This window comes from Phascolarctos cinereus, unplaced genomic scaffold, assembly GCF_003287225.1.
Source record: "Phascolarctos cinereus isolate Bilbo 61053 unplaced genomic scaffold, phaCin_HiC Scaffold_4;HRSCAF=312, whole genome shotgun sequence".
In the NCBI taxonomy this organism is placed as follows: Eukaryota; Metazoa; Chordata; class Mammalia; order Diprotodontia; family Phascolarctidae; genus Phascolarctos; species Phascolarctos cinereus.
In genome coordinates, this window is record NW_027555847.1 from 138,951,240 (window position 1) to 138,965,038 (window position 13,799).

The 13,799-nt window shown below is 35.3% G+C and overlaps 1 protein-coding gene and 1 long non-coding RNA gene across 3 annotated transcripts in view; one reads left to right on the forward strand and one right to left on the reverse strand.

Moving 5' to 3' along the window:
• The window catches only part of DNAJA3 (DnaJ heat shock protein family (Hsp40) member A3), a 43,488-nt gene that overhangs the window by 8,111 nt on the left and 21,578 nt on the right, over window positions 1-13,799 (forward strand). For both annotated transcript variants that reach the window (XM_020995524.2, XM_020995525.2), the window contains exons 3-5: window positions 869-952; window positions 5,789-5,989; window positions 7,245-7,397. In XM_020995524.2, the coding sequence (XP_020851183.1) occupies window positions 869-952; window positions 5,789-5,989; window positions 7,245-7,397 (438 nt within the window). The remainder of the gene's footprint in view (window positions 1-868; window positions 953-5,788; window positions 5,990-7,244; window positions 7,398-13,799) is intronic.
• Window positions 45-5,793, reverse strand: LOC144456821 (uncharacterized). The gene is made up of 2 exons (XR_013485949.1): window positions 1,978-5,793; window positions 45-503 (listed from the first exon to the last, which is right to left on the reverse strand). It is a non-coding gene; the product is annotated as an uncharacterized LOC144456821 (long non-coding RNA).

Here is a 13,799-nt window from a genome sequence, read left to right on the forward strand (position 1 = left end):
AACCAGAGGTAGAGCATTTTTGAAAGATGAGATTGTAGAAGAGATGATCTTATTCTTATTTATTCCTACTTTGACCAATAAGTTGTATACATAGCAAATAAAGTGGTATAAAGCAGAATTTGTAGCATCTGATGAGATTAGCATCTTCATTCTTCAGTGTCTAGTGTTTATTACCTCAGAACAAACAAGAAAACTCAGGTTTTAATAAAGGATATTTTCTTAACTCATGGATCACATGACTGACCAGAACTACTGTTCTTGATAAGGGCTCAGCAACTTATGACTTATTTTTTAGGATATCATTTGAAGACATTTTGAATTGTATGAAGCTCTTGAGAGGAAACACTTGTTCAGAATTTGCTAATGCTATGGCAGCCTTGGACTTCTTTCTCACCTGTAGCAATAATCTTTTCCAAACACACACTTGATTCCAGTGATGCCACCTGGTGGTGATGAATACTGCAGGATGGTAGTGATTTCTTACTGCATTTCTTCCTCCAGTCCTATAAACCACAAAATTAAGTGACATATGAACAAGAGTCTCTTATAGGCTTAGTTTTCTGTACCACTATTCTCTTGTGTCTGTATGCTATGTGAAAGTTGAAAATCAGACTTCTAAGCCTGGCTTCAAGGAAGCTATGGTAGAGCCAATTACATTTACTTTGCAGTTTCCTCCCTCTGTTAAGTCACCAAAGCTAACATTTGTGAAGAAAATGAAGTCATTTTGTACTGTATTTTTATATTGTACTATGTTTTCAAATTTTAATTTAATTTTAATTAGCAGAAATCCACGTTTTCTCCCCCTCCCCTTGTGTGCTCTTTTTTCAGTAGATATTACATATTGATAATCTTTTACTGTTTTTTTTAGCTTGCCAAGAAATATCACCCTGATACGAATAAGGATGATCCTAAGGCTAAAGAAAAGTTCTCACAGTTAGCAGAAGCCTATGAGGTAATATGCCTGATATATACTAATTTGTTTTCTCTGATATTTCAATTTTTAGTTTATACTTAAGTCACTGTTCTCCAGATAGAACAAGTTTTGAATATTTTAGGGCCTAGAATGAAAGGTTAGAGGGCCTCAGTCTCTTGCTTCATCACATTTAAATTAAAATTTTTCAGCAAGCGTTTATTGACTTTCCATATAACAGTGTACTAGGCATGATGGGGAATAGGAAAAAAGTGTAGAATCTAGTCTTTGCCTTCAAAGAACATAGGAAAATAACATACATGAAACAATTGGAAAATGATTTTAAAAATTGGACTGTTGAAGCCATCTTTCCTTCTTAGTCTTGAGAATGGGCTCATATTTGTGGACATTGGAGTTGTGCATGTATGTGTGTGTGTACAGCCATATATAATACCCTCGCTGAGAAGAGGTAAAATTTAGGGGGAAAGGTTATCATTCTTCCAGATTTACATGATTTTTCCTTTCGACCAAATGTAGCAAAAGATTTGTAGTATTATACATTTTTATACAAATGTTATGTGAAAATGGAAATATACTAATTTTTCTCTCTATCATTGCCTAGGTATAAATAGGTCTCTTTTGCATAGTTCATCCAAAACTTGGAATTTTTCGATGTAAGCTTTTACTAGGAAGCTGTAGAAAAAACAACAAAATTTTTTTTTATTAATTTATTTTGAATTATCAACACTCACTTCCATAAGCTTTTGAGTTTTAAATTTTTATCCCTCTCTCTCCCCATCTGCCTTCCCAAGACAGTGCAATCTGATATAACCTATACATATACATTCCTGTTAAACATATTTTCACATTAGTGATGTTGTAAGGAAGAATTACTCAACAGAAGAAAAAGAAAGAGCAAATAGCATGCTTCGATCTCTATTCAAACTACATAGTTTTTTCTTTGAATGTGGATAGCATTTTCCATCATGAGGCCTTTGGAGGTGTCTTAGATCCTTGTATTGCTGAGAAGGGTTAAGTCTATCAATATTAGTCATCGCATAACGTACCTGTTACTGTGTACAACATTCTCCTGGTTCTGCTTATTTCACTCAGCATCAGACCATACAAGTCTTTTCAGGTTTTTCTGAAGTCAGCCTGTTCGTCGTTTCTTATAGCACAATAGTATTTCATTACATTCATATACCACAACTTGTTCAGCCATTCTCCAGTTGATGGGCATCCTCTCAGTTTCCAATTCTAGCAAAAAAAAATTTAAGGATAATGAGAACTCAGGCTTAGGCCTGTCCCCATTCATGGGGGCATTTCAAATCAGAAGGATCTCAATTATTGAGATTTTGCTTATTTTAGTTAAATGTTACTTTGTAAGTACTCTTAAATGTTCCTCATGCTATCTCGTCAGCTATATATTTTTTAAAGTGCAGTGACCCAATCATTTTTTCTGTTGTGGGGTTTATCACTGTGGTGAATTCTGGACTCTTTCCCCCACTATCATTCAGGAGAAAGAAAGAAAAAAAGAGGTTTCTTCTGTCAAAGACCATGCATATCCTGGATCCTAAACTTTCCACGTTTGATGCAATAGTAGCTTTCTATGTAATCTTTTGATGCTGCCTCTCCAGATATCTCCTTTCCTCTTGCTTCAAATACTGGTATTTTAGATTTTACTACATTGAGAGAGTCAGGGGATGTGAATCATATACAATGAAGTATATCACAAGTACCCTTTATACCTCTCAGTTTTGCATGACTTTAAAGTGCTAAAAAAAAAGTTTGCTTCTAAGTGTTCTCTATTATTAGTTTATGTTAAAGTCCTAATACTGGGTGTGGCTCTTTAACCTAGGTCACATTATTTCATCCATTATCTCCTGGTCTGCCTTTGCCCCTTTTCTGGTTTTTGGAGGAATAAAGATCTTTTTTGATTCATGTGTTTAATCCTGGTTTAAACCATTCTTAGTCTGTAGCTATCTTTGTCATTTTGGCTGTTGTCTTCTTGATTTCTCCCAAGAAACCTGTAGTCTTTCTTTTTTCTGTCTCTGACCTTTGACCTGGTTTTTCTAGAAGTTTTCTCCTGCTCGCATTTTACATCTGTAAGACTTTAGCTCTTTCCAGTACCTAGCTCAGTGCTCTGGTAGATTGTTGGAGCTAAAATGCTTATTGATTTGAATGGAGTCTTAGATCTAAATGTCTTTCTTTTTTTCCTCTCTTGAACTATTCTCAAGGGGTCTAAATATTGCTTGGTATAGTGGAAAGAACATGAGAGTCAGGGTACTTGGTTCTGGGTAAGTTACTATGTGACCTTGGTCAAATAATTCTCTCTGGTATTCATTTTTCTTAGCTATAAAACGAAGGGGCTGGACTGGATGGTTTCTAGGTTCCCTCCCAGCTCTAATTCTGTGATCCTGTCTTTTCCCCAAATTTGTCTCCCCCCATTTTCCTTAAGTATTTTTTAGTTGTTTTTTCATAATTCTGCCAAAAACATCACCTGCCCCACTCTGCTAAGCTGAGGATTCTTCCCTTGCAATACAGATTAAAAAAGAAAAAATACTCATTTAACAATAACAGTTAACACAGCAAAATGTTTGATAGTATAGGAAATATCTGTAGTAGTGAAGGGAAGGAGATGCATTTAATTCCTCTCCAGGGCTTAGCTTAGTTTTTGTAAATGTATAGCATTCAGTTTTATTTTGTTATTCTTGAATAGTTGAACCTACTTTGTTTCCAGCTTCTTAATACCACAAAAAGTTCAGCAGTTGATATTTTATTTCTTGCTTTGGCATTGAGGTGGGGAAAGCGGAGGGAGAGATAATATTTAGCAATGGGATCTTTGGAAGAAAGAATTTGGACTTATTAGTCTCTCTTTTTAGCATAATTATGATTTGTTTCCCAGAATGGTTGGACCAATTTGTAGCTTCACCAATAGTGTATTAGTATGCCTGAATTCCCACAGCCAATCTATAACATTGACTATTGAATTTTTTGTTATCTTCACCAATTTGCTTGGTGTGCAGCTAAATATCAGTTTTAATTTGCATTTCTCTTTTTAGTAATTTGGAGCAGTGGTTATTATGGTCATTAATAATTTGTAGTTCTTCTTTTGATAGCTCTTCATATCAGGGCAGCTAGGTGGTGCAGTAAATAGAGCACTGGCCCTGGAGTCAGGAGATTCTGAGTTTTAATGTGGCCTCAGATACTTGATATTTACTAGCTGTGTGACCCTGGGCAAGTCACTTAACCGCAGTTGCCTCACCACAAAAAAAAAAAAGACAGAGAGAGAGAACTCTTCATATCTTTTTACCACTTACTCATTGGTGAACTATTTCTTGATCTTATATATTTGTGTAATTTGTATAATCTTGGCTCTCAGATACTTATAGATATTTGATCCAAAGATTTTCCCTCAATCTATAGTTTTGTTTCCTTGCTGTCTTGACTTTGTTCATGTAAAAGTTTTTTAATTTCATATGATCAGAATTATCTATTATATCAAACTGTATCTTAAAGTAGATCACCATAAAACACAATTCTTAGTGTGTGTGTTCTTTTGTCTTCATCTCTTCAGAGATCAGTGGAAGCTTGTAGGTAAAAGTGACAAAAGTATCTTTTAATTAGACAGGGTTGAGTGAGTGGAGGGGGGTAGTATTTGCCTATGTTCCCATTTAGGGATCCATAATAAATATTCACATGTTTAAGACAACTTTTACTAATTTCCATATACATTTTAATCTTTTACCCCACGTTTGTCCACAGTTTTTTCTTTTAATTATATCCCTCTTATCTCTCTCCGCACTGGAAGAAAAAAAAGAAGAAAAATCCTTGTTACTGTGCGTAACAATACACATGGGCAACAAAACAAATGCTCATGTTGGTCAAGTCTAAAATTGTGTGTCATTTGTCTATCACCTGTCTTGGTCAGGAGATCAGTAGCATTTTTCATCATTGGTCTTCTGGAATCATTATATTAATCATAATTCTTAAGTCTTTCATATTTGTTCTCTTTTGCAATGTTATAGTATAAATTGTTCTCTTGGTTCTTCTGATCAGTTCATATTCTGCGTTAGTTTATGTAAGTCTTTTAAAAAAATTTGTTTTGAATTCTCTCCCTTCCTGTAGGCCATCTCTCACTCAATTAGAAGTCAAGAAATAAATACCTATTATACTTATGAAGTCATGCAAAACATATATCCATATTAGCCAGGTTGTGAAAGAAAAAGCAAGAAAAATAAAGTGAAAGAATATGCTTTGCACTCAGAGTTCATCAGTTTTCTTTCTCTCTGAGAGAGGGTAGCATATTTCATCATAAGTCCTTTGGAATTGTCATGGATCATTGTATTTATCAAAGTAGCTAAGTCTTTCACATTATAATACTGCTATTACTGTATATGATGTTCTCCTAGTTCTGCTTGCTTCACTTTGCATCAACTCATATAAGTCTTCCCAGGTTTTTCTGAAACCATCCCCTTAGTCATTTTTAAGAGCACAATAGTATTCCATCACAATCATATATCACAACTTGTTCAGCCATTCCCCAACTGATAGACATCTCCTTGGTTTCTATTTCTTTGCCACCACAAAAAGAACTGCTATAAATATTTTTTTATATATGGCTAGTTCATATAAATCTTCCCAGATTTCTCTGAAATAGTCTCTCATCATTTTTTATAGCATAATAGCATTTCATTATATTTATATATCATAAAATTTGTTCAGCCATTCTCCAATTCAAGGGCATCCTCCAGTGTAACTAAATTTTTGGTAAAGTTGACTCAATTAAAACTCTGTAGTTTCAGGGAATTTCATTATCTTCTTGTCATTAATACAGAATGAAATAAATTTTTCATTACACTGTTCTTTGTCTAACAGGTGTTAAGTGACGAAGTGAAGCGAAAACAGTATGATACTTATGGTTCAGCTGGCTTTGACTCTGGAACAGGAACTTCTGGACAGAGCTACTGGCGAGGTGGTCCTACTGTTGACCCAGAGGAACTCTTTAGAAAGATCTTTGGGGAGTTTTCAGGATCTTCATTTGGAGATTTCCAAAGTGTATTTGATCAGCCTCAGGAGGTAAGGATTACAGGTAGAAATTGCTGTATCATGAGACTATTTGTCTTTAGGAATATACAGAAATGTAGAAATTATATGAATTATACCCCATTTAAGGTTGAGGAGATTATAACAGCAAGTGGTAGTGGGAATTGAGTGAACCACACTGACTCCATGTTGTGACCCACTTCTCACCCACTTCTGACCAGTTTCTGTCTTGTGAGAAAACTTTATTCAGTTGTGGGAATTGAGAGAAAACGTTATTCCATTGTTTGAACCTAATCCTGTGTGACTGGAAAGTTGGACCACTTCTGCCAATTGCTTAGAGACCCTTAACTCTGCTGACCAGAAGCCCAGTCAGATCTGGAGATCCATAAAAGGAGTTTTCTCCCAGTTGTACATCTCAGACAATCCATATAACTGGCCCCGTACTGATCAATCACTTATTGTTTCCGTGTTCCTTTGATTGTAAACAGACATATGGGGGGAGTAGTACACAAACTTTTTCTGATTTCACGGAATTGCACCTATTCACTCTCTCCTTCTTCACTTGGAAAATTCCTAATGTTTCATCAAACTAGAAATAAGATTACCTAATTTTGTATCCCGGTTAATTGTTTTCTTTTTAATTGGTTGGTCTTATTAGATTAATTGTTTTTGATGTATAAAAGTGTGTCTTTATTTGGGGTGCAGTGCCAAAGCTGAGGGGGCCTGGTCCCAGTTTGTTTAGCAGTTTGTATGCATTGCTTAGTAAATCGATTTGCCTGAAAGCCTGAGTCTTTGTTTCTTCAGTCATTTTATCTTTCACTCACAGTTCCTTTTTAATACTAGTCTAGCTTTATTCGAACAATTTTGAAGAATATATTTTAGTGTAAATGTATTTCAGTACTCAAAAAAACATCAATTCTAGAATAAACTATGCAAATAAAAGTGATTAATGGTCTTAAAGCAATTCAGCTTTTTTCTTGTATTGGTCTCAAGAAATATAGTTGGAGAAGAGACAGTCTCATTAATTTGTTATGATTATGAATCATTTTAAAAATTCAGCGCTGTGTATAAATGCCATATACTATTTTAGTTAGAAATGCTGTTTCAGTGAAATTTTAATGACGTGGTACTCTTAAAAATCCTAAGTGTTTGAGGAAAGAATAATGCTATGAATTCAAATTTACTCATTATTATAAATTAAATAATGTACCTCAACACTCTTGCTTTGTATTTAAAAGCAAAGTATTGTCTATGAAGAAGGATTAAATAACTTATTTTCTGTCTCTAGTACATCATGGAATTGACATTCATTCAAGCTGCAAAGGGTGTTAACAAAGAATTTACTGTGAACATTAATGACTCATGTGACCGATGTGATGGCAGAGGAAATGAACCTGGCACCAAAGTTCAGCAGTGCCATTACTGCAGTGGCACAGGAATGGTAAGAACTAATGTAAAAGGTGAGACAGGTCCTGGATAATTTTTTTGGCATTTTCTTTAAGCATTCTCTCTCTCTTGTCCTTTTAACATTTCCACTGTATTTTCTTTCCCATATTTTCTTCTTGATTTTCTCCTCATAAATTTAGGTAGCATTTTTAGCCTCAATAGATCGTAATTATGACCCTGAACACTTTATCTAAACTAATTATATCATTGAAGATAGAGCTCAGTTTTAGTAAGATTACAAGTGCGCTAAACGCTGTTATTACATCAGGAAATGGCTGCTTGAAAAATTTTAAATACTGTGGAGTCAGAGAAAAGATTAAATGGCCTAATGGAAGATCTACATTCAGTTATTAATTCTGCCACTTACTGGCTGTGTAACCATGGGTAGTTCATGGTCTGAGCCTCAGTATCTTTATCTACAGAATGGGAATAATCCTTGCACTAAAGTGCTATCTAGTTGTGAGTTGTCAGAAGACAAAGTAAATTTCAGGGTTGGCATATAACAGTCAACTAAGGGACACAGATGGTATTCTGCCCAATGACCACTCCAATCGAGTAATTGTCTTGCTTGAAAAAAGTAATGATGATGTGTGCTTTTTAAGAGGACTAGAAAACATTTTAAATTAATATGGAACTAGCTTTTTCTTTTGGCCACCTGCTTCAAATCCAGTTGTCTGTTGCTGTTTCCCATCATAATTGTTCATTCCCAGGTTGGCTCACCTGACTCTTAGTTGTTTTGTGCTTAAAACTGACAGTAAGCAAGCTCTGGAGTTGGCATCTTCTCTGAATGAACAGTCACGCTTTTTGAATTCTGCTCTATAATTCTGAGGAGAAATGTTTGTTGGGGAGGGGAAAGAAGGGGAGAAATGGAGAGGACAAGACACCATAATACTCTGAGGAGTGATTTCCCCTCCCACTACATCGGTGAGGGTGACTTTCTTTTTACTACTTCATTGGCACAGCGTTTGGTATAGAGATGTGTTTGAGAGCCAACAGGTGACTTTCCTCTCCTTTCTTGCCAATGAAGCATTAGAGAAACTTGAGGACAATTAATTATTCCCCACTGCAAATATACTGGCTTGGTTTTGTGCCTGCCTGGCAGAATTCATCTCTGCAAAGGCTATCTCTCTCGCCTGAGAAAATGAATTGTCAGGATGGTATATTAATTCTTTAAAGAATACATTTTATCATTATTTTTTGTTTACATTGCCTGAATTTCTCCCTGTATTCTTCCCTATTCCCCCTCTCAGACAGCTGTCCCATATAACAAAGATTTTTTTTTTAAAGAAAAAGTTTAAAAAATCATCAAAAGCAATCATACATCAGAAAATCTGGGCTCACCTTTATAAAGGGACCTCCTTTTTGGGGCCAAGCTCATTCATTATAATTTTGCAACATTTTTTTTTTTGTGAGGCAATTGGGGTGAAGTGACTTACTCAGAATCACAAACTAGTAAGTTTTATGTGTCTAAGGCCAGATTTGAACTCAAGTCCTCCCGACTCCAGTAAAGATGCAACATTCATTTTTAATTCTTTTGTGGTTGCTGTTCTTTTCATTTACATTTTTTGAAGTCATGTATGTTTTCTTGACTATGTTTACTTCATCAGTTCATGTAAATTTCTCCATGCTTCTCTATATTCATCATATTCTAGGTCTCTTATAGACAGTAATTTTTCATTATGGTAATCTTTATTTGCTGATTAACATGATGGTCTACTTAGAAAATCCTACCGAATCAGGAAAGAAAATCATTGAGACAGTTAAAAGCTTGAGCAAAGTTGCAGACTGCAAAGTAAATTCATAAGAATCAACTGCATTTCTATATGATAAAATGCAAGAGGCAACAGTGGGGAAATTCCATTTTAAATATCTACAAAATGCATAAATGTCTGGGAGTCGACCTAGCAAAGAACACTAGTAGTTGTTAAGATTCAATTACAAAATGTTTCTTAAAGAAATAAAGAGTAGTTTAAATAGCTGAAAGAACATTCAGTGCTCATGGCTAGGCCTTGCCACTGTGATAAAAATTATAATACTACCAAAGTTAATTTAGTTTTAATGCTCCAAAGCAATATTTTACAGGACTTAATAATAACAAAATTTGTGAGGAATGAAAGATATAGAACATTAAAGGCAAGTGATTTAAAAAAAACTTAAAGAGTGAAGGGGGAATAGCACTTACAAACTTCAGATTACATTATAAAGTAGCAATCATCAAAACTACTTGATGTTGCTAAAAAAAAAATAGAAAAATAGTAGATGGTATAGCAAAGGCACGGATTCACCTGACCTCCCAAATTCCTCTCCAAACAAATTTAAATAGCACCTCAAAATGAATTCCGGAGTGCAAAACCAACAAAAGGATGGGGTAAAACAATATGCCAGCCTAAGACAAGTTCAGTGGTTGAACAGGTTGGCAGGAAAGTTCTGTTTCACTAGGGTAAGAGGGCAGCACAGTCCAGCACATGCTATGTCCAGCAAGGTAGCAGCAAGGCCCTGAGCACCTGTGCAAGTCAGCAGGCAGGCCTTGGAGGCAACTCAGTCTACAGCAGCAACTCCCAGAGCTTTCAGACAGTGAGGGGTTGAGGATCGAACAAGACAGGGGACCCTTTACTGGCCTTGGGTGTAGGACTCTGTTGCATTGCCCATAGGGGGATCTGGGTGGCAGTCCCAGGGTAAGGAGGAGCACCAGTGTACCAGTATGGTACAGGGGAGTGGAGACCGTGGTTACAATTCTTGTGTAGAAAACAATGCTTGTGGTCGCTTACAAATCAGAGTACAAGCCTGGAGAGTAGTGACCATACCTCTCCTGAGATCATATCACCTCAGAAAAACTGAAAACTTAAAAGTTCCATGCCCGCTGCGCCCACCTCCCCCAAAACCAGCCCCTGAACACAACAGAATAAAAAACCTGAAGCTATGGACAGTGTCACCTCCACCCTAGGAGCAGAACCCAACTTTAACATAAAGTTAAAAGTTGAGAAATAGGCTGGAAAAAATGAACAAGCAGCAGAAAGAGAACCTGACCATGGAACGTTACTATGGTGACAGGGAAAATCAGAATACAAATTCAGAAGGAACAATATCAAAACAGCTACATCCAAAAAGGCACAGTAAAATAATAGAAAGCATAGGAATCAATGGAGCCTTTCTTAAAATGATAAGTAGTATCTGTTTAAAATCAAGAGCAAGCATCATCTGTAACAGGGATAAGCTAGAAGCCTTCCCAATAAGATCAAGGGTGAAAGCAAGGAAAATTTAAATCTCTATAAATACATCAATAAAATAGAGAAAAGACAGATTAATGAATTGGGCATGCAACTAAAAAAGCTAAAAAGAGAACAAATTAAATTAAACCCATTTAAATACCAAATTGGTAATCTTAAAAACCAAAAGAGAGATTAATAAAATTGAAAGAAAAAACCATTGAACTAATAAATTAAGAGCTGGTTTTATGGGGAAAAAAACCCAATAAAATAGATAAACTATTGGTTAGTTTTAGTTTGATTAAACAAAAAGAAAACCAAATTATCAGTATCAACAATGAAAAGAGTGAATTCACCACCAATGAAGAGGGAATTAAAGCAGTCAGGAGCTTTTTTGGTCCAATTATATGCCAATAAATATGATAATCTAAGTGAAATGGATTAATATTTATAAAAATCTAAGTTGCCCAAATTAATGGAAGAAGCCAAATGCTTAAATAACCCTATTTTGGAAAAAGAAATTGAATAAGCTGTCAGTGAGCTCACTAAGAAAGAATTCCCGGGACCATATGGATTCACAAGTGAATTCTACCAAACATTTAAAGAACAATTAATTCCAATGCTGTGTAAACTATGTGGGGAAAATAGGCAAAGAAAGAATCCTACCAAATTCCTTCTATGGCACAAATATGGTGCTGATACCTAAAACAGGAGGCGGAGAAAGAAAACTATAGACCAACTTCCCTAATGAATTCCAAATTTTTTTTACATTTTTATTTAAAGGTTTGAGTTCTAAATTCTATTCTTTCCTCCCTGGGACAGTAAGCAATCAATTATGTGAAGTTATGCAAAACATTTCCTTGTTATTCATTTTGTACAAGAAAGCTTGAATAAAAGAAAAAAAATGAAAGAAAGTGAAAAATAGTATGCTTCAACTTGTATTCAATCAATATCAGTTTTTCTGGAGGTGGATAGTATGCTTCATTATTAGTCCTATGGGATTGTCTTGGATCATTGTATTGGTGAGAATAGCCAAGTCATTCACAATTAACAGTATTGCTGTTACTGTTTACAACGTTCGTTTGGTTTTGTTCACTTCCATATGTTGCCAGTTCATATAAATCTTTCCAGGTTTCTCTGAAAGCATCCTGCATGTAATTTCTTATAGCACAATAATATTCCATATGCCATAGCTTGTTTAGCCATTCCCCAATTGATGGCCATCCCTTTGATTTCCGATTCTTAGCCACCACAAAAAGTGGTGCTACAATTATTTTTGTACAAATAGGTCTTTTTGGATGTTTTAGGTGTATAGACCTAGTAGTGGTATTGCTGGATGAAAGGGTATGCACAGTTATATATTTGGGCATAGTTCCAAATTGGTGCAGAAATTTTAAATAAAATACTAGCAAGGAGAGTCTCCCAATATATCACAAAGATCATATATTATGAACAGATGGGATTTATACCAGGAATGTAAAGTTGGTTCAATATGAGGAAAAGTAGGGAGCAGGTAGGTGGCACAGTGGGTAGAGCACCAGCCATGGATTCATAAGGACTTGAGTTCAAATCTGGCCTCAGACCACACTTGACACTTACTAGCTGTGTGTCCCTGGGCAAGTCACTTAACCCCAATTGCCTAAAAAAAAAAAATTAGGAAAAGTATCAGCATAATGGACCACATCAATAACAAAACCAACAAGTCTTTTGGTTTTCTTAATAGATGGAGAAAAAGCTTTTGACAAAATAGAACACTCATTCCTATTAAAAACTCTAGAAAGCATAGGAATAAATGAAGCTTTCCTTAAAATGATAAGTAGTGTTAATCTAAAATAAACAGCAAGTATTGTCTGTAATTGGGTAAGCTAGAAGCCTTCCCAGTAAATTACAGATGAGGCATGGATGCCCATTATCACCACTGTTGTTCAGTATTGTACTAGAAATGCTAGCTGTAGCAATAAGAAAAAGAAATTGAAGGAACTAGAATAGGCAATGAAGAAACAAAGCTATCACTCTTTGCAGATGATATTATGGTATATCCCAGAGGATCAACTAAAAATGTAGTTGAAATAATTAACAACTTTAGCAAAGTAACAGGATGTAAAAATAACCCACATAAATCATCATTGTTTCTATATACTACCAATAAAGTCCAGCAGCAAGAGATAGAGAAATTCCATTTAAAATAAGTATAATCAACATAAAATACTTGGGAATCTGCCTGCTAAGACAAACTCAGGAACTTGTATGAACACAGTTACAAAACTCTTCACACAAATAAAGTCAGATCTAAACTTTTGGAAAAATATTAAGTGCTCATGGGTAGGCCAAGCCAATATAATAAAAATGACAATTCTACTTAAATTAATATACTTATTCAGTGCCACACCCATTAAACTACCAAAATTATTTTATAGAGCTAGGGAAAAAATCATGACAATTCATCTGAAAAAAACTAAAGATCATGGATATCAAGGGAATTAATGAAAAAAAAATGTGAAGGAAAGTGGCCTAGCTATAACAGGTCTCAAGCTGTATTACAAAGCAATAATCATGGGGCAGCTAGGTGGTGCAGTGGATAGAGCACCACCCCTGGAGTCAGGAGGACCTGAGTTCAAATCCAGCCTCAGACACATAACACTCACTAGCTGTGTGACTCTGGGCAAGTCACTTAACCCCAATTGCCTCGCAAAACAACAACAAAAAACAAAGCAATAATCATCAAAATAGTCTGGTACTGGCAAGAAATAGAGCTGTGGATTAGTGGAATAGATCAAGTATGCAGTGCACAGTAGGAAATCACCATAGTAATCTTGTGTTTCATAAACACAAGGATCCAAACTTTGGGGACAAGAACTCAATATTTGATATAAATTGCTCAGAAAACTAGGGAGCAGTTTGGCAGAAACTAGGGATAGACCAACATCTCACACCATATACAAAGATAAGGTCAAGATGGGTACATCGTTTACATATAAAGAGTGATATAAACAAATTAGGGGAGAGTGGAATAGTTTACCTGTCACATCTCTGGATAAAGGAAGAATTTAGGACCCAACAAGATATAGGGTGCAAACTGAATAATTTTGATTACGTTAAATTACAAAGTTTTAGCACAAACAAAACCAACCAAGATTAGAAGGAAAGCAGAAAACTGGGAAATTTTTACTGCAAGTTTCTTTTTGATAAAA